The sequence below is a fragment of the Podarcis filfolensis genome (genome assembly GCF_964270895.1).
Source record: "Podarcis filfolensis genome assembly, chromosome: 7".
Lineage (NCBI taxonomy): Eukaryota > Metazoa > Chordata > Lepidosauria > Squamata > Lacertidae > Podarcis > Podarcis filfolensis.
In genome coordinates, this window is record NC_139603.1 from 27,579,225 (window position 1) to 27,606,404 (window position 27,180).

Sequence of the window (27,180 nt, forward strand, 5' to 3'; positions counted from 1 at the left end):
GAAGTGGTGAGGTGCTGTGTGCCTGCTTCCTTGGGGCTGGGGGCTTGAAGGGCAGCCCTGCCGTCCCCCCAACCCACCTCAGCACAGTCTGAGTGGTGGTGGCCTTTTTTAATGGGTGGGGGGAGAGGTGGGGACCCCCAACCTCCTCAAAAAGTTGGGTCCAGCCTTCCCTCCATGGTTGCTCCCAGCACCAGCAGCGACGGAGCCCACGGCACACCAGCGCCCCCAACCCCTGACCACCCCCCACTTCCCGCGGCTGCTCCTCCTCCTCCTCCAATCCCCTCCCCTCCCGTCGCTCCTCCCCCTTCCTCCCGGCGGCCATTGGCCCAATCCCCGCCGCCCCCTCGCGCCGCCGCTCAGCTGAGGAGACAATGGGCGATCAAAGGAGGGGAGGGGGAGGAGGAGGAAGAGGATGGCGCTAGGCGAGGCTGGAGCCCGGGCGTGTGGCACTCTCTCTGCGCTCGATTAGTGAGCCTAGTGGGAGGCTCGGCCAGGCGAGGCAGCCGACGGAGGGACGCCCGAGCGGCGGCGGCGGCAGCGGGTGAGGGGAGTCGCCGCTGCTGCAGCTGCCTCCTCCTCGCGCGCGCGGCGGCGGCGCCCCCCCGCCCCCTACACCCTCGTCGCCTTCTTCTCCCGCGCCTCGCGAGCAAAGTGTGCGAGAGTGAGTGCGAGTGCGAGTGAGCGAGAGCCCCGTTGCGCAGCTTGCTCTGCGCACAGGCACCACCACCAGCGGAGGAGGAGGAGGGCGGCAGAGGCACCACCAACCACCAGCAGCAGCAGCAGCAGCAGCAGCACCACACGGGCATTGGGGGAGAGTGAGTGTGTGGGGAGGGGGGGGGAGAGGAGCCAGACACGCGCACACTCACTCACACACACACAGAGAGAGAGGAGGAAGAAGAAGAAGAAGAGGAGGGGAAAGGAGGAGAGAGGCCACGGCAGACACTCAACTGAGACAAAAGTATCTCCAAACCAGCACCCAACTCCACCTTGGGAGGCGGGCGCCTCAGCATGGCTTCCGAGGAACTCTACGAGGTAACACAGACCCTTGTGCTTCCTCTCCCCCCCACCCCACCCCACCCCCAACTCCACAACCCCCCACCCCGTGGCCCCCGCCTTCCTCACTCTCGGCCCCCCTCTATTTTAAGTGCTAACGCTTAAAAAAAAAAACACCCCAACACCCTTGCATTTCTTTCCTCTCTTTTTTTTTCCTTGGCGGGGCCCTGTAGGCGCTCGCGCGCGCGCGCTCCCGCCGGCCCGCGTGCGCGTGTTTCCAAATTGCGAGCTTTTCGCCTCCCTGCCCTCCTCCTCCTCCTCCTCCCCCAGTTTCGCTAGAGAAGAGGACGGAAATATGACTGAAAGGAGGAGACGGCAAAGTGTTTGCCATTGGCTTGCGCTTTCTCTTCTCCTCTCTTCTTGCCCGCCTTACTCCACCTCTCCTCTCCCCACCCCACCGCCCGGCCCCACAACCCCTCTCCCAACTCCACAGCCGCCCCCTTGCCCTCTCCGGTCTCGCCACTCGGACTCCACGAGGGAGGGGGGAGGGGAAGGGGTGGTTGGGTGGGTGCACCCAAAGTGAGGTGGCTGTGTGCCCTCCCCCTCCCCGTAGTGTGCAAAAATGCGTGCAAAAGCCATGCCCCCTCTAGGGCGGGCACGAGGAAGGGTTTCTTTCTTTCCTGGGGTCGTCTTTTGAAACTGCATTGACATCTTAGCCTTGCAGCAAGCCAGCTGAGTTGATGCACAGCATGAAACATTCAAAAACGATATGCCTCCACGTTGTTGTTTTTTTTGCAGGAAGGCAAGTTTTTCTTTTAAAAAAAAGAATATGGTGGGGGGTAGGTTCAGAGCTGGTGCTAAAGAGACGTCATCCTTTTTGCACTACTATGTGATCCTGTGGTATAGATTGGAGTCTTTAGCTTTGCCAGCGAAGGGGGCAACCGCTTTAACTTTGAATTTCAAGTTTTCACATCTCTAATGTATGTGGATGCACACTGGAAATCCTCTTCAATGCAACTTCCTGGTTTTGATATTTACGAAGTGTTGTATTAGGGCTCTGCAACAATAATTATTTTGGAACTATTCGAACCCATTTGATAAATATCAGTTCACTGAAGAGACAATAGTTCTCTTGTCCTTTAGGCAAATACATATTTAGAGTGTGTGTTGGTATTTTTAGATTGCTACTGTTTATCTGAATCTGAATTTTTTAGGAAGAACTGAAATATACTGGGGAAAAAGTATGAAACTTGGGTCTGCAATCCTAAACAATAGTAGGGAGCAAGCCCTGCTGAACACATTGGAACTTTCTTCTGAGTAAACATGAATAGGATTGCGCAACTATGTGCCTTGCCAGTGTACTAGGAGGAACTTCTTGTGAATGAGGGATAGATCCTATTCAGTCAATAGAAAAATAGCTATACACATGTTTGTTTTCAGTGAGTTTGATGAATAAAGTTTCTGAACCACTAAACCAATAATAGGAAGGTTTGGTATCTCATAGTTAATGGTTGTGAAGACTTCAACCATCTTCAGAGTTGAAGCCAAACTAAGCCTTGGATGAAATGTGGGAGAAAGAAAAAAAGTTTCTGACTGAGTTCACTAAATTAGCCTTACTCAAACCTGTAATTGAATGCTGTGGTGATCAAGGCAGATGACTTCATGGAGTGGTCGCTTCTGGATCATCCAACAGTTAATATGGACCTCAACCATTAAGGTGGTAATCATTGTATCATTCAGTCATGCTTATTAGCTATGGAAACTGATGTCTCTTAGTCACGCTAACTAAATGAGTTGGAAAGGTGATTAGGACATTAAGGCATAAAAATATACCAGATGCTGGATGCAAATACCATTTGGGACCTATCCAATGCCTGGAATACTTCATTAAATGAAGTAAGTTGGCCAATCCCATGAGTAAGGTTGTTGATATGGAAACATTCTTTTCAAATATTTTGTCTTATTTTTTTAGAGCACCATAGATCATGCATTGTGATTCTTTTTACAAGTAGACTTACTATTGAAATACATTAACACAAATACATTGTTTTAAAATGCCAGAGTTGCTTGATGATTGTTGTCCTTCATGCCAAGTTTCAGGTAGAAGACAGCTGAGTCTGCCTATGCCTGTGAAGGGGTGAGCAGATATCCCATTTAAGTGGGATAGATGCCTTGGTCAGATACAGCTGTGATGCCGTCTGGTCCTGTATTGAATTCTGCAGTGATTTGTTGGGAATTGCTAATGTACGGTGCTAAATGAAAGGGGCAGGCCATGGTCTCTCTTTGGGGCATTGTTTATCCTTCAGAGTTGGAATGCAGTGGCATTGCGTTTGGTCTAAATGATGAATATGATGTAAAGATTTACAGCTGTCTTTGCCATGATTATTTTTTGGAACTACAAACAAAAAAACTATCAAAGGAATATAAATTTTGATTACTGGATGTTTTAGAGATAAAAGAAACTCCTAGGAAATTCTATCTTTCCCATGAAATACTTTTTCTGTTTATGGTTGAAAAATATGGATTGTTGAGTTTTATAATTATATATATTTATAATTTTATAGTTTTATAATTTTTATTTAGTGCTAAAGATAATATTCGAGAGAGTTCTCTGCAACTCAAAGAAAAGCAACTTGACAGACCAACATTTTGGGTTTTTCCTGGAAAATAACTTGGAGAAGCAACAGGTCAAATGTACTATTCTGACTGGATATAGTTCTCTTGGATTCATCTAATAGTTCAAAGCAGGATACAGAAGACCAGTTGAAGCAGATCGAAGTTTAGGAGTCTTGTACATCACAGTCATTTATCTAAAAGCATTCCTGAAGTTATAAGTCAAGCATTCATTCAAGGAGTTGGATAAAGTCATTGAATGTGCCTTTCTTTCATCTTTTCACCTGAATTTATACACATGGAATTTTGCTCTTAATTAATGGCATCACAGTAGTCTCATATTAGGATATTCTATGCACATTTTTTACTTGAAACTTAAGCAAAATCTATAGGTTGTTTGACTCTGAATTAAATATCTACCACTTATCTCTAGAAGCTTGAGGAACAGACAACTTGCTTTGCTAACTTACCCAACACATGACCCAAGCAATACTTCTTTTGAGGATTATTTCTCTTACTTGGATTTTGGAATTAATAATTTCACCAAATTATCTCAGATGGTGAATCTTAAACATCTTTTTTATGAAGATAATCGGATTTTAAGTACAATGAACAGGTTTGTTTTTGGTTTGTTTGTTTTTTAGGATGGGTGCTCTATACACAATCATCTTAATATGTTTGTACTGTATCAGTATCAAAATATCAAAATTTTTGCCCTCCATTAAGTAGGCATGATCCAGAACTGTATGCTGTTGATTTGACAATACTCATAATTTAAACAAAAATAAATCAAAATATTAAGCCCATTAATTATGTTGAGGCTTTTTCAGGTTGGTGACAGGGTAGTTGTTTGTGTTCTGCTTTTTGCATGTGTTGCAGTGGGGAAGAAAATGAGGACAACAACAAATGAATAATACTCAAAGCCCATCTGTACCCATATGAAATTGCCTGATTATTGTGATTTTCAGAGGCCCTTCTTTGGGTACCCATCTTTGAGATGAGATGGGTGGTAACTGGGGATAGGGCCCCAGTGGTGGTGGCACTGTTGCTCTGGAATGTCTTCCCCATATACGTTTGTCTACTTTTGTCTTCCCCGCTGGTTTTATTAGATGTGCAGTGGACAATTTAATTGCTTTAGCAGCTCTATTTTAAGTTCCTTTTGCTGTTTTATATTCTGAAAGTGTGTACTATACTTGTAACTTTGGTAAGTTTATTATGATTGGTTTTCTCTTTGTATTTGGATGTTGCATTGCAAATTTTCTTGAAAGATTAAAACATGGGGGGGCATCTTAAATAAAAAATAGGCTACTAACTGCCTGATCAACAAGCAAGCTAACTGGACAATGTGTAGTTGCTCCAATAAGTAACATCAATGACTGATGTTTCTTTATTCCTGACCTATACTGTCTTCTAGATTTGGGGCAGTTTGCATTCTGAAAGGGTGTGTACTAGATAACACACTATGTGTGTTAAAACATGTGCTTCAAATAGTGGCCATCAAATGACAGCCCAAGTAAAAAGTTTCGGCAGTTCCAAATTATGTTCAGATTTTGGTGATTGTCTAGGAAATGGGTGAACCAGACAGACAGGCATCGCTAATTCTTCTCATTGTGTCCTTGCTGTTCAGATTTGACACATGTATAGAATAATTAGGATAATATCAACTGAACTGAGAATTATAATGGGAAGTAGGGTCTCAAGTGCATAGCAAACAGGGAACTTCCAAATAGTATTGAGTTACTGGCAGTACGATGCTCAACTAAAATTTTATTTCAGCCTAGCTAGCTATATACAACATACAACATTGAAACAAACCAAACTGGACAAAAGCTGAGCTTTGCACATGTTGAAGATTCTTGAGGCTTCAAAGCTCCCTGTAGTATGGAAGACGGTGAACTAGAATGATTATGAAAATGGCTTTAAATGTGAATGCAGAGAAGAGAAAAGCTGGCAGGAGCTAAAGTGGGACAGAGAGAGCTATAATGTAGTGGTCAATTTGCAGAATTGGCATTTCTAAAATATGTAGTACATCTCCAGTGTTTTGGGATGTGTGGTAGGTTTGCAGTAGGGAGCTTCAGCCAGTAGCAACTCCCTGATATATGTCCATTGTGAGCCCTGGAGACTCCCACCTCTCCTTTACGTTTTATGTATCCTAGCATCAAAAACGTCAAGAGTGTTAACTGACCCTTAAGCATGGAGAATTTAGAAGGATATGGTTCCTGAGATGAAATGATGTGAGGAATGAAATAGAAAACTTCCCTGGTTGGTTCAGAGTCTCTATGTTTCTCAAACTTGGGTCCCCAGCTGTGGTTGGACTACAACTCCCATCATCCCTAGCTAGCAGGACCAGTGGTCAAGGATGATGGGAGTTGTAGTGCAACCACAGCTGGGGACCCAGGTTTGAGAAACACTGCTTGAGACCAAAGTTCATTGGGTCTAGCATTCTGTTGCCACAAGTGGCCAGCTAGATGCTTTGTTGGTGTTTGTTGGTAATGGCCATTCCCTCACTGTTGTTTAATCAGAGATACAAGGAGTTTGAACATGGAGGTCCTGCTTGGTTATCATGACTAACAAATGTTGATACAATTGCCTCTATGAATTTGTCCAGTTCTTTGTTAAAGTTACCTATACCTAACCTGTAAAGGCTACCCATTGATAATGAGTTCCAAGATAATAACCTGCTTGATTGTAGTATAGTATTTGGAATGGGTTGATGCTTTCTGAAGATGAATTTATTACACATATATCATATTTCTGTAAGAAATTGCATGTATCCAGCATATTTACCAAATACAGTAGCAGTGAATATATGTTGGTTTCACCATGGGTATACATGCTTGGGGATCTCTGGCTGCTGATTGTGTGAATATGAATACATGTGGTTTCCAAGTCTTAATTGGAAATATTTCTCATACTCTACAGAGTGATATAATTTAGCATGTTTATTTGTATTGAGTAAACAAAGCTGAAAGCTTTGAAACTGCAGAGCTTGCCTAATATTGTATTTGTACTTGGCTTCCATTCATTGTTACCAATGAACTTACGAAATGGAAAATTTTCTGTAGAAAAATAAAACACTAGAAAAATTTCCATGAAGAATGCCCACCTGACATGCTTGGCCCTGAGAAGAGATTATAGCTCCTGATCAAGAGTTCTTTGAGTACAGAATTCAGAATCCCGGTTGTTCCTTTTTTAAAACAACAACAACTAAAGAGCTAAGTATCCTTGATGCAAACATGATGGGTTGGATCTGGGTTGCTATATTTTGAAGAGCAAAAAAGAGGATGCTGTGATTTTAAATAGCCCTACTACAGAGGGAGTCTTTTAAAAGAGGCCCCATGGAACATGTGTGCTCTGTATCCATGGGGCTTCTTTTAAAGGGCTCACCCTGTATATCTAGGCTATAGAAGCTGTGATATATTGCTGAGGGGGGCAGGAGAAGAGAAGAGGAAAGCAAGTCTTCAGCCACCAGTTATGTCTGTGTCTCATCCAGAAAGTATAGCCAGAGACATTTTGGCAAATTTACAAAATACACCCAGGCAGAAATTTTAACCCTGACAAAGAGGACGTGTTCTGGATAAAGAGGACACATGGCAACCCTAATTAGACTTAAGTCATGTTTAGAGTAGAGCTGTTGAAATCAGTGATGCTTGGGTTGGCCATGACTAACTTGTCCAGTTTGACTTCATTATGTTTACTTGGATCCAACCCATTGTATAGATATAGTAATGGTAAGTAGAATGAGCTATTGGTGGAAGGGATGAAGGAAGAACACATTTCCTAGTTCATGCTTCTGAATGAGGACAAAGTGAAATGTAATTGTGTGTTGTTTCTGTATATTATTTTGTTTAAAATGCTTAAATGTTTCGAACGCTTTGCATATTGTCCCATTGAGATATTGTGAAGTAGCAATATTTGGGGAGATAAGCTGTAAATAAAGTTAGTGGGTTTTTTTGAGAACATCATATGAGACCTAGCTTTAAACTAATTCCTCAGTATTATGAAAAATTATCTACTTTTAGTAAAAATGCGCATGAAATATGCAATATTAGTCTTGGGTGTAAATACATCCTTGCTTTAGTTGGTTATGATGTTGCTCATATGCAGTTTTTTGATGCCTCGTTATATTTAAACAGAACTACTCATTTGATGCTATATGGAAACTACTGCTAAGAACACTGTGTCTTTGCATATAGATGTTTACAGCCCTGTTTTCAAAGTCAAAACAGTGTTTAAAAGACTAGGTTGTAAAAGCTGAAGTGGGTAGGCATTGTCTTGCACTTGTGGAGTAGTTTGAGGATAAACCTTTTACTGAGGATTGTGCTTGAGCTATTTATTATATACTAATTTTCTCTTTGTTCTCTTTTGTACTGACACATCACTGCACAGATAAGTAAGTTCTCATGGCCACAATTCTCAATTCTGTTTGCACTATTTTTGCTAGGTGCTATTTCTAACCAGTGGTGTAGGCTTTCTGGAAAATTGTGAATTAGGATAATTTGCATAAGAAAATGTTCAGTTTCCACCAGAAAATTTTCTAATGCTCTAGAAAGTGAACTAATTTAGCATGTTTATTTTGCTTGTATTTAGTAAACAAATCTTTTAAAAAAAACCTTGCCTAATATTCATTTGCAGTTGGCATTCACTAATTGTTACTAATGAGCTTATGAAACAGAAAATTTTCCCTGGGGGAAAACACTTGAGAAAATTTTTACCCAACACCACTGCTCCTAATGCTTAAATTTGTGCAAAACAACATGAGGATATTCTGAAATCATTTAAAACTTGTTTGTATTTTTGATGTCTACTACTGAAGTAGACACAAGTTAGTGCAGTGTGTGGTAAGATTAACATGTAAGATTTCCCCACGGCATCACAAAATTGCTAGCATATTATTACAGTACCTATAATCTACCTTAAAGGAGTGGTGATGTGTCCACTTCCTTAAGAGGACCTCCATGGACCCAAATATGTTAAATAACTATTGTACAGTGGCAAATATCCCCTTTTGGGAAAAGGTGTTTGAGAAGGTGATATGGTCTAGTTTGAGGCCTGACCATGGCACTGAAACAATCTTGGCTGCCCTGGCTGAGGACATTTGTCAAGAGAGATGTGGGAGTATGACCCTGCTCATTCTGTGTTACCTTTCAGCGACTTTTGATAGTGTTGACCATGGTATCTTTTTGGAGCATCTCAGGGAAGTTAGGGGCACGGTGCTTCAGTAGTTCTGATCTTATCTCCACAGCCTTTTCCAGAAAGAAGTTGTAGGAGGCTGCTGTTTGCTACCATAGGAGCTATTCTGTGAGGTTCAATGGAGTTGCATCTTCTTCCCCATGCTATTTCAGATCCATATGGCAGTCACTGGGAGCTGTCATCAGGACATTTGGAGTGAGGTGCTAATTTGCGGATAATGCCCAGCTTTATCTCTCAATTCCACCTGAGTTGGGAGAGGCAGTTGAGGGGTTAGACCTGCGCTTGGAGGTGGTGATGTGCTGGATGTGGGCCAATAAATTAAAGCTGAATCCTGAAAAGACAGAGGGGTGTTATTTGTCTCAAGTTGGGGAGATGGCCTGTTGTGGAAGTGGATGCACTCCTCTGGAGGATATTGTAGGTATTCCTGGATTCAGCACTGTCCCTGGACTCAGGTGGCCTCCGTAGACAACTGTGTCTTTCTTTCAGCTCCAGCTGGTTCACCCAGTGGACGGAAATGACTTGCAGTAATAGTACTGGGTGTTGTGAACTAGTGCCTGGAATCAGTAATGGACCGAAAGGGACATACTCAGCCTTCAGTCCCTATCTTGGAACTGAGTTGAGAAGCTGACCTCATGGCTACCACATCTAGTCTATCTCTTGCATCTTCATGGTTCCCACCACTACCACTTTGTTTGAGAACTCTTTGTGAGGGAAGATACTGGTAACTTGAAAACCTGTCATAATTTTGTGCCTTTTTGGTTGGTCCTTATAGAGGTGTAGCCTCTATAACTGATTTTGATTCCCCCTCCCCCCATGGATCAACATGGCAAGATTTGTTTTTTTCCAATCTAGACAAGACAGAGATTCCACAACCATCCACTAATAGTTCCACTAGAACCATCAATGGATGGTTGATGTGTTAGTATTCAACCTCTGCTGGATGGGATTGCACTTGTCATACAGCATGAGGTTCACAGCATGGGGGAGCTTTTTAAATATAGTATTTATTTATTTTATTATCATTAATTAATTAAATATACAACCCCTCATCGGAGGATCACAGGGCTGTTGCAGTATAAAATCATTTGGTTGTGGATAACTGGGTGCCATCAGCAGCCCTAAACACCTTTTATTAACTAGTTTGTGTGCTGAGGCTCTTCCTTTTTTTTTTTTTAAGTGTTCTGTCTCGACATAGTTATCTACACTTTGGTTATCTCAGAATTAAACTACTCTTAATTAGTTATAATTGGGACTGCCTTTGTGACAACCATTTGGGAAGTTCATCTGATTCAAAGTGCTGCAGGTGGGTTATATACGGTGGCAGTGTAGAATTTATCACATGCTATCTGTTATTACTGTTTGGTAACGGCTTTTGCCTGTAAAGTCTACCGATGTATGTTCAAGACTTTCTGCTCTTCCATATTGTTAAAATAAGAATAGCCACATCTTAAGATCTTCCATTAGAACTCCTGTTTTAGATTTGGCCCAGGCTTGAGCGAATGCTTTCCCCAGGCACACCTGGCAAGGGTCTGTGCAGCCGACCTTTAGGGATGTATCAAAAACACCCAGGCCTTTGGAGCTTTGGGATGCCCTTGGTTTTTTATCTTGGAGATGGAATATGTAGGATTATTAATTATTTGATAGGCGCTCTGTTCTTTTGCTTTTAGTTTGCTTGCCTTTTTTGCTATCCCATTGTTAATGAGACTGCAAGCTGCATTGGAAGTGTGCAAGTAATCAAACAAAGAAGGAAAGATGCACAATTGGGATGATTTCTTTTGGGTAGCTTAATATAGTGATGGGGAACCTTTAGCTTTCCATATGGTAGTTGGATTACAGCCACTGGCCTTGCTGCCTATGCTGATAGAATTAGAGTCCAACATCGCTTGGGGAGTTCCAGATTCGCTTTTGCTGGTTTACCCATTCCGGAATCTTAGAAGTCTAGAAGGTAAAGATACCCCTGACTGTTAGATCCAGTCACGGACGACTCTGGGGTTGCGCGCTCATCTCGCTCTATAGGCCAAGGGAGCTGGTATTTGTCCACAGACAGCTTCCAGGTCATGTGGCCAGCATGACTAAGCCACTTCTGGTGAACCGGAGCAGCGCACGGAAACGCCATTTACCTTCCCACCGGAGCGGTACCTATTTATCTACTTGCACTTTGACGTGCTTTCGAACTGCTAGGTGGGTAGGAACTGGGACCAAACAATGGGAGCTCACCATGTCACGGGGATTCAAACCGCCAACCTTCTGATCGGCAAGTCCTAGGCTCTGTGGTTTAGACCACAGTGCCACCCACGTCCCTTTAAGCAGTCTAGAACTGTAGCACAATTCCCTGTAGAGGTTGAGGTTTAGGGAGTTCACAGATGTTGCCTCAGGCAAGTATTACATTATTGAAATTTGTTGATTGCAAACAGGCCTCTGTCCTCACTTTAGATGACTGCAGAGTCTTAACTACATATAAGTCGTCAATAATTATTAGTTATCTTGTTACTGTGTGGATGACCGTAGTACACTTGGTACTTGGGATTGTAGCAGATTTCAGGCTGTGGTACACATTTGTAGTACATTATGATCACATCTAGCACATGATTAACTCAAGTGATAGCAACGCCTCACTGTTGAAATGGCACAAATTAATTGCATGCAAAGCAGAGAGCTTGAAAGCTCCTTTTGCACCATGTTTCCCTGGTGTGAAAAGCTGTCCATTGTGCTTACCAGGCTCTGGGATGCTTTTGTGAGATCTTGTGGCAACGTAGATGGCCCTATGAAATCTCACAAGAGCATCCCAGAGCCTAGTGGGAAATGCAGAGAGAGCTTTAAACAGGCTTCTTCAACCTCGGCCCTCCAGATGTTTTTGACCTACAACGCCCATGATCCCTAGCTAGCAGGACCAGTGGTCAGGGATGATGGGAATTGTAGTCTCAAAACATCTGGAGGGCCGAGGTTGGTTGAGGAAGCCTGGCTTAAGAACTATCCACCTTGCTTGCAGCAGGGTAGTAAAGATGATCACGTGGGGGCAGTTTGAGTATATGTGTTTTTGTATATATGCTCCTTCCATGGACTACAATCCATGCAGAAGATAACATCATACAGTACTTTAATATCATACATTCATGTTTGCCCTAGAGATTTCCTTGCTTACAAGCGTCCTCTCCTTCCTAGACAAGTTCATATAACAAAGGGGTTTAAAGTGGGAGCCCAGTTACTACAGTTTCTAGCTGCTGGACTGACTGAAGATATAAGCCCAGCAGTGAGTTCTGAGTCCGGGAAAACATTCCAACCATTTTGCACACAGGAATCAGCCGTTGTTTCATTTTCCAACTAAAAATTTCTGCAAACTTTGAGTCCCCCATATACTGAAGTCCATATCATGTTTGTGGATATTCTTATTCCGCTGCCCCACTGACAGCAGACTTGGTCACTTGATTCCTATACCCCACCCTCTTTCTCTCTGTGTGTATTATATTATATAGCACATATCATTGTGTGGCGAATGAAACATTTTGGGATGTTCCCCCAAAGTTGTATCTTCTTAGCTACAGCAATTCCATTTCGCCCTTTTTATTAAAATAAAAAAAAAAAACTTACGCTTGCCTGCATGGTTGGTATGCTCCTCATGTAATTTCATAGATCCTAAATGCAATCACAGAATTGTAGAGTTGGAAGAGACCACAGGGGCCATCTAGTCCAACCCCCCGCAGTGCAGGGACCTTTTGCCTAATGTGGGGTTTGAACCCATGAGCCTAGTTATGCAAAGGATCTCAGATGAAAGGTAGTACCTAACCGTGAGTGAGGTAATATTTTATACAGCAGTTGTGTGTGCGGCATGTACTGTTGTGTTTGGTTAAGAGAACACACTGAAATTCCTAGGGAAACAAGCAGTGAAAAAGTGCTGGGGAATTTACCTCTCTGGCATGTGCCCCTTTATGTTTGGAAATGCAAGCCCTTCTTTCATACTTTTTATACATTCACAACAGCAGATGTGGTTTCATGTGATGAACACAACTGCTTCACAATGTGGTGAAGCGGCAGTACATTTGCATCAACTTAAACGCTGCTTCATCTCTGAAAGCTGACTACTCAAGCACACAACATAAAGTTTTGGATTTGTACATTTTCAAATTATTATGCTTTTAAGGCATCCACTGGGACCAAATTCATGTCTGGGAGGGGGGCAATATTTAATCTCAGGCACATTATTCTTTTTCCATGCTTGTTATCCAGTATTTTCTGTGTTGTCTCTCTCTCCTCTCTTTAGTAGGATGTTTGTTTATAAATAAGGTCAGATTTATGTAAGTAAAGTGAACACTGTACTTCCACATTTTGTAACATTAGGTTAGAAATACTAGATTCCCTTGCTAATATTAGGCTCAGACAGTTGATGTTCCATTCACTTACCTTTTTTGAGAAGGTTTGAGAAATATTTTGGATGAATAAAATGTTGGCCATGGTAATAAAACAGGCTTCTTTTTCAGAAATCATTGAATTTTAGCTTCAGTGCATAATTCCTTTGAGAAATTGCTTTGTGGAGACAGACTTTTTTGAGCAGCCCTCATGATATATGATCAGTTCACAAATAATTTTTTTCAGTGTTCACCTTCTAGTACCAAATTGTCAGTAGCAGTGAAAGCTGGATCCAGTTCTTCCTGCTCATCAGTAGAATTGTTTCATCTGTACAAACTGATTTGAAGTGGGGGCCTGTTCTCAATTACAGAAATGTTTGATTATGGTATATGAGCTAGGGTCACTGTTTGATATTTCAGTGTGCTGTCTTGATGTCCAAAAAGTCTCTAGTTTTAAAATCTTAGTATATCATTTCATAAAATAACATGGTAAGCAAATGTATTTTCTATAATTAATGTGTGGAACAAATGAACTTTAGAGCTCACTAACTCACATCAAGCACTTAAGCCATGCTGTGCAAGATTTTCTATTACATGGCTGTTGCCTTGTGTCATGAAGGTTAAAGTTAGACGTACTAAACTGCCTTGCTATTTTAGAAACTGTCTTGCAAATATATAAAAGCAGCAATTCTAAGTACACTTACTAGGGGGAAAGTGCTGTTAAACTCAGTAGAACTTACCTCTGTGTAAATCTGCTTAGATTTAGGCTTAAGAAAATAAATGTGTTTTTTTAAAAATCTACAATGCTGGGCGGGGGGGCGGGACAGGAATCCTGGATTGTTTGTTCTGCTATTTGCAGTGCAGGTGACTGAAGATTTTTTATCTTGGCCTCTTAAGCATTGATGTTAGTGCCTTGGCATTTGAAATATTTTTTCATCCTTGAAATTGGCCATGCAAATGAGAAGATGTAATTGCAAAGTGGCATAAAATGATCTCAGGTGCACATTTACCAAATGTATGTGATGGAAGCTGAAGGTTGTATCCATCTAAGTTCTGCTGAGAGTAGTATATCCATTGAAATGAATGGACCTAAGTTAGTCATGTCCTTATTTTCGATGAGTCTAATTGTGTAGAATTAACACTGGCTGCAATCCTGAAAATTTGGACCAAATACTCTTTTTTTTTTTCAAGAAATCTGATTAAATAGTGCAAAAATGGAAGTGAGGGGATTTTTTATTTTATTTTGCCCTTTATAAATCAAGAGCGAGTCTCTTATTTTACCTCTAGCTGAGCTTCTAAGCTTAGCTGTAGCTCAGTATTCACTATACAGGACAAGCAAAGCAATGCTAAGTATTAGCAGAGTGGGTAGCCAAAGTGTTTTCATGGTAGCCTTTGACAAACCTGTGCCTGTGAGAGGTGTGTTGTACTTGTAGCTGAGATAGGGCAAATTTCAGGTTTATAGAAATTTGCTTTTCTGTATTACCAATATAGCTAATGTCATACTATGTCATGTCTATGTCTGCCTTGCTTACAAGCCCCTTCTTCATAGACAGATATACGGCCAAACAACTTAACATGGGAGTCCGGTTACTGCAGTTTTATCCCATTATAAACTAAATGAATGTATACACTCACAGCCAAGTCTGTGGCCAGGAAAGGAGTTCTTGCCATTTTCACCCTGGAGTCCTCCCCCATATTATTTATACAGTTCTTCCCTGACCATGCCTAAGTCCTACCCACACTAAGAGCCTGTACGGCACCTGATACCTATGTGATATACAGAAAATAAATTTACGGTAATGAAAACATGAGAAGATGTGGCAGTGGTAGTGAATGCTGAACATTTATCTGAGCAGTTTAGTACTCAAAACATGCCTGCTGAGTTGCGACTTCAGGTTGCAGTCCTGTGTGTTCACTTACTTGAATGTAAGCCTTATTGACTGCAGAGTGACTTGTTTCTGAGCAGATGTGTGCAGGGTTGAGCTACAGTACATGAGACCCTTCAAGTTGTTCAGTGTTCTTCAAAGAATACTTTGGTGTCTCTCAGTTTTGAGCCGATGTACCTAAAAATGTGATAAATGCACTTTTGTCTTTATTAAATTTCTGTACCGCCCTTCATCCAAGGATTGCAGAACAGTTTACAATATAAAACCACAAAACACCTAACATGGTAGGAAACAAATACAATACCCCCTCCCACAGTTTAAGAGGCCATAGATTGTTTAATTAGCCAAAGGCCTGGGAGAAGAGGAATGTTTTTGCCTAGAGATATGTAATGAAGGCATCAGGCAAGCCTCACCGGGGAGAGCATTCATAAGTTAGTATATGGTAGCATTTTGCTTCACCTAGTTTAAAGTAAACCCAGCTTAAATATTTTACTAGCCTTTCTTCCTTTGCCAATTTTGTTAAAGGTGACTCAGAGCCTTGAAGTTGAGTTGATATATGAACTTGATGTATTGACTTAATGTTTGCACACACAAGATGTGATCCTTCCATTTACAGCAGCGTTGAGGAACTTCCAGCCCGTGGGTCTGATTAGGCCTGCCAATTTGGCCTGCCATGCGGTTTCGGCCAAGTCGCACCTACCAGCCCCATACCTGATGTCATATATAATGTCAGACTGGTATAGTTACCACCTACAGGATTTCCAGCCACTGTCAATCAGCTGATTGCTGGTGCTTGCAGGGCACTGTGCCCTTTACCCATGTGGTTTGACTTCAAACTGCATGGGAAAGGAAAATGGCTCACCTGCTTTCATTGTGATATCAGGTGACGGATAAGTGGACTGGCTATGGAATACGGATGGCGGCGACAAAGAGGGATGTGTTATGCTCTGTGGTCCCTGTCTGTACCTGCATGGGGAAACCTTGTGTCATTAGTATTTTAATGATATTTCTATGCTTCGCTTAAAAATGGAGCATACTTAAAATGGGAGGAGGGAATAGGTGGGTTTGTTTAATAGTGGGCTTATCAGAACTCTAAAAGTACTGTGGTCATTTAACACCTCTCTTTCTGGATGCGTGTTTTAGCACAAGGCCTGATGAACAATTTGTGCTGATCTGTGAAAAAATTGTGTTCCCAATATTTGTAAGATTGGCTACAGCCTGAATGGGAGGGAAACAGTAGAAGAACTATGGTGGATTATAGTGCACCATGCTATCCCATTTAAGGTTTAAAACTGTTTGTTTCTTTTCACTATAAAAGATGTTGGAAGTACATGTTCTTCCCCAGTTTCAAAATTCCATTTAAAAAACATTCAGGCTTGCATTTGGATAGGAGAGGGGATATGTTTTTCTTTTTCATGCTAATTGTGTAGGTTTGAGCTCTGCAAACATTGCATAACAATAGGGCAGGGCATGATCTTTAGTCACTCCTCTCCCTGCTCTGCTCAGGGCTTGGTGACGCTGCTGCCCTCCTTCTGCTTCAAGTGCAGATGGGATATGTACGTGTGGCTTGCTGGGAGAGAGAAGGGTGTCATCCTAATTATCACATTGCATTACATTTTTGTGTATTTAAAACTGGCAGTCATTATTTCTTTCCTTTAGTGCAGGTAGGTAGCTCTGAGCAGTGTTAGAAACTCAGATATATAAGCTAGGTGCCAAATGACTCCTTAAACCAGGGTTACCATCGCCAAAATGGAATGCCTAGTTGCCATTTGGGGGCCAGACTGTAGCTAGGCAAAAATGAAATCTTCTGATCTCCTCATTGCCACAAAGCAAATACTTAAGAGTGGAAGTGTATATTTTCACTTTTCTTGTAACAGTTGCATGAGTTAGAAATCGGCTAGGAAGAATGTCCTTCTTAGCAATTAACTTGAGAGTGTAACTTACTTCAGTGGTAAATATTTTGATGAGAATAAAAATTCTTCCGATAGAAGATGAGCTGCTGTGTTTTTGACCTCTTTATGTAGATTGAGAATTGAAGAGTAATTGTGTATGTATGTGCACTTTAGTTATAAAGACGTTTAATGTTTTATGATAGTCTTAAGTGTTATTGTTTATCTCTGTCCTTCTGTGTAAAACTACATGTGGAGATAATACAGCTATTCCATTCTACTTAATTTCAGCACTCATTCAATGTAGCACATAGGCTGAAATATTATCAAGGCACCTTGTTAATATTTCTGCGTTTTGAGACAATTGCTTATATTCTTGGCTATCTAGTTCCCCATATGCAGTGTGCCAGTCCACACATTCAGAAGGAATACTTTTAAAAAAAGTAAAACTGAATAAAATTAAAATAGATTTACTTAAGAGAATTATAGGCCAGCTTTAAGGCCAAGCTCTGTCAGGACAGCTTCCATCATAAAATATTAAAATGCAACATGAATTTGATTGTTATTATCAGACACCAATAAAACCAGCAGTAGCAAAAAAAAGCAAACACCATTCTGCCCAGGAACGAAAAAGCAATATGTAACTATGTCCACAGACCCATCAATGTGTGGTAAGATGGTAGTCAAGTAATAAATCAGAGCACCTGTCAAGGATAGGCAAGCAGAAGACCAGTAACTTTTTAACCATTCCTTAGAAGATCTGTATGATTGTGACCTGTAAGAAAAAAGCTGGTAGTGAGTTCCAAAGCTCTGCAACTGGTTTTGATAATACTTTCAGGTTAATAGAATTTAAGCAATAGTTGTGCTTTAGTGATCTTGGATAATTGATCTTTCCCCATAGTTGATGCAGCCTCCCTGACAGTTCAGCTCTATATCTAGGATTGAAAGACCCTGCATAGCACATTTAATCCCACTTCAGAGGGTCTTTCAGAAGTGGCTTTTCAGAGGATGCATGGAGTTGCATTGGACTTTCCCGACTCCTATCCCAATGTGTGTTTGGTGTCAGGCATTTGTACCATTTATTTTTTCCAAAATGGCGCCTGGCAGATGGCAAAGATTTCTGCCACCCCCACCTTAGGAACCCTCATAGTGAGTTTCACAACAATAGCTCAAGAGGTGGCCAAAAGGATACCAAAAAAACAAGCAAAGTCATGCCAAAGCAACTTTTTGGGCTGCCATATTGATTCAAAGCGGCACCCAGCACCCAAACATCAGTGAAAATCACCAGGCCAACCTTTGGGTATCCTTGTGCCGAGTTTGGAAATAATATCTGAAAAGGCGTTCAGTTTCACAGAAAACAGACAGACAGACAAGACAGCCTACTTTCCAAAATATGTAATAGATAGAAAAAGTAGTCTGCATTCTGAAGGCATGGTAAGCCTTAAACCATGGCTTTCCACATGCTAATACACAACACTGGAATACTTCCAGTGTGCTCCTCTTTAGTTTGAGCAGCAAACCATGATCAGTTAGTTTTTCTCAAGAAATGTAAAAACCAGAAAAACATCCAAAGTGAACCCCAAAACAAAACAGAATGTGTCTCAAGATGCTGAAAAGATATCGATTTTATTTTCAAAGCAGCCCAATTTTGGCCAATTACTGTTTAAAGTCCTCCTTCAGGGGCTGTATAAACAAAGACGATGCATTGCATGAATCATATATACTCAACATTTAAAAACAAACTAAATTGGTTGTATACAAATTGCATATAAGCTTATCTCTACTTACCTAAATTGAAAAACAGCCTGCCGAGATCTCAGCAAGAAATATATCCCATTCATATTAACTGGAGACTGGAATTATTGTCTGAAGGCAACCAGTTATATATCTTCTAAGAGTAATATGCAGGTGTTGTTAATACACGATAAAAAAAAAATTAAGGATCATGATTTATGACAAGAAAGCATATAAAATAGTGCATAATGCATTTGATTATACCAGTTGAGATTGTTATTGGTGTCAATAATATCTTGCCACCTGTATTCTTGCAGTGAAAGATCACAATGAAAGTAAAAGATAATCACTGGAATGTAGATAAAAACTGCCAGCAGTCAGCTATGCAGGTGACTTTAGTTTGCTAACTAGAATGAGAGAAAGCTATACTGAAAGAAGGCATCCACAGACAGCTAGGACAAGTAAAAATCAAAAAGGAAACTCTGTGTGTGTGTGTGTGTGTGTGTGTGTGTGTGTGTGTGTGTATTTTGCTTCTAAAAAGCCACAGCCACATTTTGGGTTCAGTTGAAGGCAACTCTTAACAACTTTGCACATTTCTACAATATTTTATAATATTAAAACCAGGATAGCATCAACTGAAGTCACTAACTTTACCTTTGTAAAGCTGATTTGGAGAAATGAAAATCTACATCTAAACTTGACAGTGAATCTTCATCATCTCTGTTGCATGATAAACAGAAGAAAAATAATAAATGAACAACTCAGGATGGTTACATAGATAAGAAGAGCTTTCAAGTACTCAATGCCTTGCTATCTGAGTTCCAGATGTTCATAAATGGCAATTTTAGAACAAATCTCAACAATAGGTTGAGACTGGGGAAATAATAGGATAGGAAAACTGAAAATGGAGCTGAACAGCAATGAAGACAAAGGGATGGACAGGTTGTAAGTTACTGGTACTTGAACTTGGTTCCCATTGACTTCAGTGGAACTTCACTTATTCATTACTAACTTGTACCATTGGTTTCAATGAGACTTCCGTTCAACCAGCTTAATCTGGATTTAACCCATTGAAGTGGAATCCCAACTATATGCATAGTAAAATGTCTATGGCAAACCAGGAAACTTTGGTTTCAAAACGAAATGTGAAGAATCAGAAATCTTTGCTGAATAGCCAAAACAAACAAACATAAAGCAAAACATGGAATATTTTGTGCTGGACTAATTTTTGCAGGAGGGGAATTTGAGGAACTGATACAGACAGTGGTGACGAGAAATGAAGTTTGAGGCCTAATAGGCAAAGACAAAAGTAAAAACCTGACAAATTGCCAAGTCCAAATGGCATCCACCCAAGAGTTGTCAAAGAACTCAAATGGGAAATTGCTGATCTTCTAACAAAAGATGCAACTTGTTCCTCAGATCAGTCTCCAATGTAAAAGTGACCAATGTAACACTTTTTTTTAAAAAAGGGATCTGGGGGGATATTGGAAATTATAGGCTGGTTAGCGTAACATCTCTTTTGGGAAGACTGGTGGAAATTTTTTGTTAAGGATAAAATAATCATATAGAAGAACAAACCCTGCTGAAACAGAACTAGCCCCCCAAATGCTTCCTTTTTCTATTGATGGCCATGCTTTTCTGGTGGTAAAGGCTGTGTTCTTCTCATTTTAATATGAAACTAACTTAATTGTCGGTGGTTCGAGTTTTCTTACCTTTAGTCATAAAGAAATGTGGAGATAAACCTTACTTCTTGTTGACCGCCATCTTTACAGCTGCAAGGAAGTGTATTTATCTGTTGGAACTGATTTCCAAATCACAGGTGGAACTCAGCATAGCGCTAGGAGGTTGTTCTGCCAGTGCAAGTGTTCTGGGGGTTCTTCCAACCCTGCAGAGTGGATTTGGGGGAAGCGCTGTGGGAGGAGGGGGTGTGGGAAAGTCCTATCACGCCAGTGTGAAGCCTTGCACTGCCTTCTTGCTAGTGGAATGGGGTAGATGAATCCAACACCCTTATTGAAAACTATTACATAGCATAGCAGCTCACACAACCAGCAGAAGCAAGCACTCAGAGCCTCTGATCTCACAATAACCTCAGTGTTCTCATGCTCCAGCAACCAGTTGGACAGAGAAGTTGGGGTGGGAAACAGGATGCTCATAAATAGCTTGTTAGGAGATATGGAGTACATGAGGTAATTTGTTTGCATTTGAAAGGTTTTGGAGCTCATGTTGACATGACACCTGCCTTGTGGAAGCTATAGGAAAGCATTTACGCATGTAGGCACTCCACGCAGCTGGCATAACATTTGAAAGCTCATTTGCCAGCCTGTACGCATACAGCATTTCCTACCACCTGTCTATGATATGTGAGGCAGCTGCACTAGTGTGCAGATATTACATCCATATGAACCAGCGCGGTTTGTTAGCCCACGCTGCACAGCACCCATGTGCATTTTCAGTGGCCTGTATGTCCTGTTACATTTCAATAAGCTCTCGTGTTGAGTTCGCAGAGGGTAATGAGTAGAATGTTAAGGCCAGCTCTTTATCTTGAAGAAAGCTCTTTATAGTTGTAAATAAATTAGACTTTAAAATGAAGAATTCAGCTAAGCTATAAAAAACATCTTTTGTGAAGCTTCCTTTTGTTGAATTGCAAGTGTTAATTGTATCAATGGAACAGATTCTAATCATTTTAGTGAAATGCTAACCTGTTATTTGCAGGGTGTAAACTTTCAGAACATCAATTTAACTGCCCATTTAAAAAAAATGCTAGCCATTCAGCCTGTAGGCTTCACAAGGCCATATATGAATGAAGGGCCTTGTATACAGTACTACTGTACTACTATAACATTTAGTTAAGTGACTACTATAAAACTGGGAGGGGTTTCTAAAAAAAACCCCACTGCATTTGTTAATAATTCTATACAAATTGCTTTTACCTCTACTCTCCAGAGACAATTGTTAACATAACCCTTTTGTCTATATGTACATCCAAGAGAGACTTGAATTTGCAGTTTCCCATATAGGAATCAATGTGCCAGAATAGGGACAATGAGCGGAGGTGTAGGAGACAATGAGTCAACTACACAATTGTTTCTCCCCAAAGAATGACATAGTTCATAAGTTTATTGTTTTAGCCACTTGTAGCAATAGTAATAATAAATTAATACCGAACATCCATCCATAATGTAAGCTGACATCCATAATGTAAGAGAGAGAAGATACCAGAGACACCCAACAAGCTTAAATCTATCTTGATTTCAGATTAAATCTCTGAACCACCAAAACAACTTACAGCAGTCTTATCTAACTTCTTTTTCCTGATTTTTTTTTTTGCAACCAGTACATAGAGGGCCACTCTCTGTGTTACAGATCTATTATTGTCACTCTAAAGAAACCAAGCCATAGGAAATACACCGTCATATTTCTTTTATTGTACTAGCCCAGAGGCCATGGCATCTTCCAAAAATCACAGGAAATCTACACACAGCATTTTAATTAAATTTGCAATTATTGAAGCAGGGGTAGCAAGCCTGCCCCCAGATGTTGGTGGACTCCAGCTCCCATCATCCTTAGCTATTGGCCATTCTGTCTGAGACTGATGGAGGTTGGAGTCTTAACAAAATCACATTTTATCCACCTTTCGATAGAAGCCATAGACAGACAAGGCAGATGCTGAGGGAGATTGAGCCAGAGCAAATGGGGAGCATAGGAGGCCTAATAAGGTGTAAGTAAACTTCCTTGAGCTGGCATGGGTAGCTTCTTGGAAAGTTAAAAAAGGTAAAGGACCCCTGACAGTTAAGTCCAGTTGCGGATGACTTTGGGGTTGTGGAGCTCATCTTGCTTTACTGGCTGAGGGAGCTGGCGTTTGTCTGCAGACAGTTTTTCCGGGACATGTGGCCAGCATGACTAAGACACTTCTGGCAAAACCAGAGCTCCCACTGGAGCGATACCTATTTATCTACTTGCACTTTGACGTGCTTTTGAACTGCTAGGTTGGCAGGAGCTGGGACCGAGCAACGGGAGCTCACCTCATTGTAGGGATTCAAACCGCCGACCTTCCTATCGGCAAGCCCTAGGCTCAGTGGTTTAGACCACAGTGCCACCCGCGTCCCTGAGTCTTGGAAAGGTAGGCAAGCAAATAAGAAACCGAATCTGAAGGGAGAACACATTACCTTTTCCGGGTGGGAGGGGGCATGAGTGCTTTCTTTGAAATATTCACTGTAGCTAGGGCTTCCATCTTCTCTACTGATGTGTATGGTCTCAGCATTAAGTTCTCTTCAAACATCCATACAAAAGGCTTTAATGGGGGGGAGCTGATTGCAATGTCCTTGGGTTCTCCCAAAGCCCCCCACGTAGAACAGAGGGATAGTGTAGTTAGTTTTTTCTTCTATATGTAGAAGTTCAGTTCCAAAGGGAAGGCGTTTCAGATGTAAAAGGGAAGTCAAAGGGCATGAAGGTGATAGTAGGGTTTGGTTCACCCCACATTTGTGGGTGTTACGTGTAAACGTGTGGGGTCCAAATGGGAGTTGGGTGCACCTTTTGGGTGTAGAGTACAAACCTTGATGAGTGACATAACGCTTACTGTATTGTTCTTACGTGGAAATTTGCAGTGCTTCCTGAAAAAGTGCCTTTCGCTACTTAGGGTCCTTTACAGGTGTTATTGTGAGACTTCATCACCTTAAAATGGGAGAGGGATTTGTTACTTTAGAAGTGCCACAACAGCTACCTTGCCCAAAGGGTTTTACCTTCTTCTTTTAGGTTGCTAGTGGTCTTGATGGAAACTCTGCAGGTTGATAGATACCTTTACGAAGCGACATCCAAACAATATAGAGACTTTTCCAAGCTGAGTATCTGTGAGGACCCCACACATCATCAACTGGTCGTTGGGCAACACAGCCTTATAAAAGGTTTTAAAATTTTGCATCTTAGCTGAGAACTGTCCATATGACCTGTATCTATTGTCTATTATTTTGGCAAATGTTTGATTTATTTTGACGATTACGTTTAATAAATTCTTCATCTGCCACTCTGTTGCTTCATCAGTGAGAGAGGCAGTATTTAACACTTTATGCTAATTGAGTAGTGCTTATTAATATAGCCATGGCAGCTTCACTTCATGTATAAGATATTGCCAAATTACAATTCAGACAAGAATGTGTTTTTAGGAGGTGATATAACTTGGAGACTGTGGCCTGCAGTGATGGACAGTGCTTTTAAAATTCCATTTCATTGGGACATTGCTGCTTCTGCTGTAGCAGCCCCCTCCATGTTAGCAAAATAGGAATTCATGGGTTATCAGGTGTGCCCCTAGGGCCTAGTAAAATGTGCTTTGTCCCAGGAAAAGGAACATACAATGGAATGAAAGGATCCGATAGATTTTCTGGCATTTTCTCTTCATAAACTCAAATTTATGAGTTTCCCCATGGGTTGTTATGGTTTCTTTAGTAATTCATGAAAGAACTCTCTGCAGTTCTTTAAATATTAAGGGTATCCCTGTTTCTTACTTAGCCATAATGAAGCGGTGGTGATTTTGTGTCAAACGCGTTTGGTACGAGTGCCGTTATGTTTGAGATCGCAAGCTTGAAGTGTGAGTATCTAAAAGAAAAGGAAATTGTTCAGGGCAATGTAGAATACAGCTCCATACCATTGGAATCGATGTGCTTTCTTTTTCTTTCTCCCTATGTGACAGACATTTTTATAACTCAGTCTGCAGTTCTATTTTGCTTGAAGGAAGACCGTGGTGGCTGCTCTGCTGCATCCAAATTGCCGCTGGCTTCTTCCAGCCAGGGGAAGAGGTCCAGGGTGGGTTTCTCAAACTTGTCTTTTCCATTTTCCATCAACACCACCCCCTCCCCACCACCGCAATTGGGAAGGAAATTAACTATGCAAGTTCTAGAACTGGTGTAGTTTTGAGCCTGCACTGTGGACTTGAGGACTATGGCTGCCTCAGAAACGCCCTCAGAATGCTTTGTTTCAGGCCTTGCTACCTACCAGTGCGACAACCCCAGTGGTATATGTTCTCTGAGGGAGTTTTCCACTCACATACTGGGTGGTTTGTACTGGGAGTGTAAGTGCTGGCCCACAAGCACAGCTCCTCTCTGCTGGTGTAATGCAACTTCAAGCCACTTCAGTGGTCCCTCAGCTGGCCTTTGGCCTCTTTGGGGTTTTTCTGTACATGAATTTGGAATATTATTGATGGGAAGGGTTGGGGTTAATCATGCATGACGATTAAGATAACAGTGCTGATAAAGAAACTGCTAGAAACTGGTGGCTAAATTACTTGCCTAAATAATCCTTACAATCATTCTAATTTTAGCTTGAAATTAGCTTTTAACGATAAACATGATCTGCCGTGTTCATCTTTTTATTTAAATCTGTAATTAATGGAGATGCAGGAGGGAAATACTGAGATAAAAAATAAGGTTTTCTGCTGGCTCCCTTAGTTTCAGGGAAAGGCTACTGTTACTGACTTGTCCATTTCATCTACCAGCATTCTATGGCCTGAGAAAACATAAACATAATGTTATTATATAAAAGTAGAAATGTGGGGAACCATCAGAAAGTTTGCTTTTGTGGTCTAAGGTATTAAAAGTTTGAGAAACTCAGAGAACATATACTGGGGTTTGACTAATAGCAGTCTTTTCTTAACTGGGTGCACTCTACATTTTAGGACTATCATCCCATAATACCTGACAATTGAGCATGCTAACGGGCTGATGAGAATTGTAGTCTAAAACATTTGGAGGGCACCAGATTGGGAAGGCTGGTCTAAGAGGCATAATTCTTGTATTCTGCCTTCAAAGCTTTACTAAATATATAAGTAAAGTAAGTTGTATGAGTAGCAGTGCCTGAGTAAATCCAAATGACAGTAACCTAACCCAAGGAAAGTTATCTGCGCATAAAGTAGTGTAATATGAATTATCATATCTTTCTTGATACACCTCCCAATGACTTTTCAAAACTTTCAAATAGTGTTAATACTTTGATTCATAATGCAGCAAAAAATATTCACCACATTAGTACACGTAACAGTGCAGAGCTCATGCTTAGTATTTGAGATGCTAAAGTGCTCCCTAAGTAATGTTTTGTCACAAATATACTTGGGTCACAGAACAGTTAATTGATTTTCAAATTATTTTAACAATATTTCAAAAGAGGCGTGGAAATTCAGGCTCAAAAACAGAAGTGTAAGCAATTTAGGGTTCAAATTGTTTTATGACTCTTGCTCACCCCCTTCCTTTGTTACCAGATGTGCAAATGTTGCTCTGCAATTCTCGCTCTGAAACAGAGGACAATTCATGAGAAATTACTCACTTGTTAAATTATTCTTTAGACTAAGGGCTGTGTCCAGCACTGCTGTTCCTCTAGCACAGTACACTTCTGCTTGTCCATTTGACCTTTCTTTTCCTATCCTCTTCCTCCAGAGCAGATTTTGAGGGAGAGAAGAGGGGAAAGTCCAGTTTTGCAAATGGAACTCAATGCACAAGCATTGGCTACAATCCTCTAGAAGTGTTGTTTAGTCGTTTAGTCATGTCCGACTCTTCGTGACCCCATGGACCAGAGCACGCCAGGCACTCCTATCTTCCACTGCCTCCCGCAGTTTGGTCAGACTCATGTTTATAGCTTTGAGAACACTGTCCAACCATCTCATCCTCTGTCGTCCCCTTCTCCTTCTGCCCTCCATCTTTCCCAACATCAGGGTCTTTTCCAGGGAATCGTCTCCTCTCACGAGGTGGCCAAAGTATTGGAGCCTCAGCTTCACGATCTTTCCTTCCAGTGAGCACTCAGGGCTAATTTCCTTAAGAATGGATGTGTTTGATCTTCTTGCAGTCCACGGGACTCTCAAGAGTCTGCTCTAGCACTATAGTTCAAAAGCATCAATTCTTCGGCGATCAGCCTTCTTGATGGTCCAGCTCTCACTTCCATACATCACTACCGGGAAAACCATGGCTTTAACTATACGGACCTTTGTTGGCAAGGTGATGTCTCTGCTTTTTAAGATGCTTCCCTAGCGAGCAGGACCAGTGGTCAGGAAGGATGGGAGTTGTAGTTGAACAACAGCTGGAGACCCAAGTTTGGGAAACACTGCTCTAGAGCTAAAATTAAGCTTATGGTTATGAATCTTAATATTCCATTTAAAGAGATGTGCCTTATACATACGTAACTGTCTGCAAGGGCGTATTTGCATAAGTTAGTTAGAGGCTTCAATTTGATTTGTACGTTGTGCTCATGCTTGGTGCCTACAATTCCCCCAGTGCTGCGCTATCACGGGGTTTATGAAAAAATTCCCTTTGATAGCATTCACACAGTGAAAGGCCACACATAAGGAAGACCACAGGCTGCAAGTTGGCTTCCCAGAGCCCACATTGACATTTGACATGGTCAGGTACCTGGTGAAGTAAGTGGGTTGGCAGGGAATCTTCTCTGCCCGGAAATGCCCTGTTAATGCATGTCCTTGATAGTTCACAAACATATACAAACGCATTCAGCCAACGTGTTCACACTGGTATGTGCAACGCAAGGAGCTGGCAGAGT

General features: G+C 41.4%; 1 protein-coding gene and 1 long non-coding RNA gene across 3 annotated transcripts in view; one reads left to right on the forward strand and one right to left on the reverse strand.

Moving 5' to 3' along the window:
• The first annotated feature begins 347 nt into the window (after positions 1 to 347).
• The window catches only part of CDYL (chromodomain Y like), a 90,081-nt gene continuing 63,248 nt past the window's right edge, over positions 348 to 27,180 (forward strand). Inside the window, exon 1 of one of the 2 annotated variants that reach the window (XM_083623913.1) lies at positions 348 to 1,032. In XM_083623913.1, the coding sequence (XP_083480039.1) occupies positions 1,009 to 1,032 (24 nt within the window). In that variant the 5' untranslated portion in view covers positions 348 to 1,008. The remainder of the gene's footprint in view (positions 1,033 to 27,180) is intronic. The other variant, XM_083623912.1, reaches the window with a different exon arrangement.
• Positions 13,964 to 18,812, reverse strand: LOC310767300. Its single transcript, XR_014550855.1, has 3 exons — positions 18,706 to 18,812; positions 17,622 to 17,692; positions 13,964 to 15,205 (listed from the first exon to the last, which is right to left on the reverse strand). It is a non-coding gene; the product is annotated as an uncharacterized lncRNA (long non-coding RNA).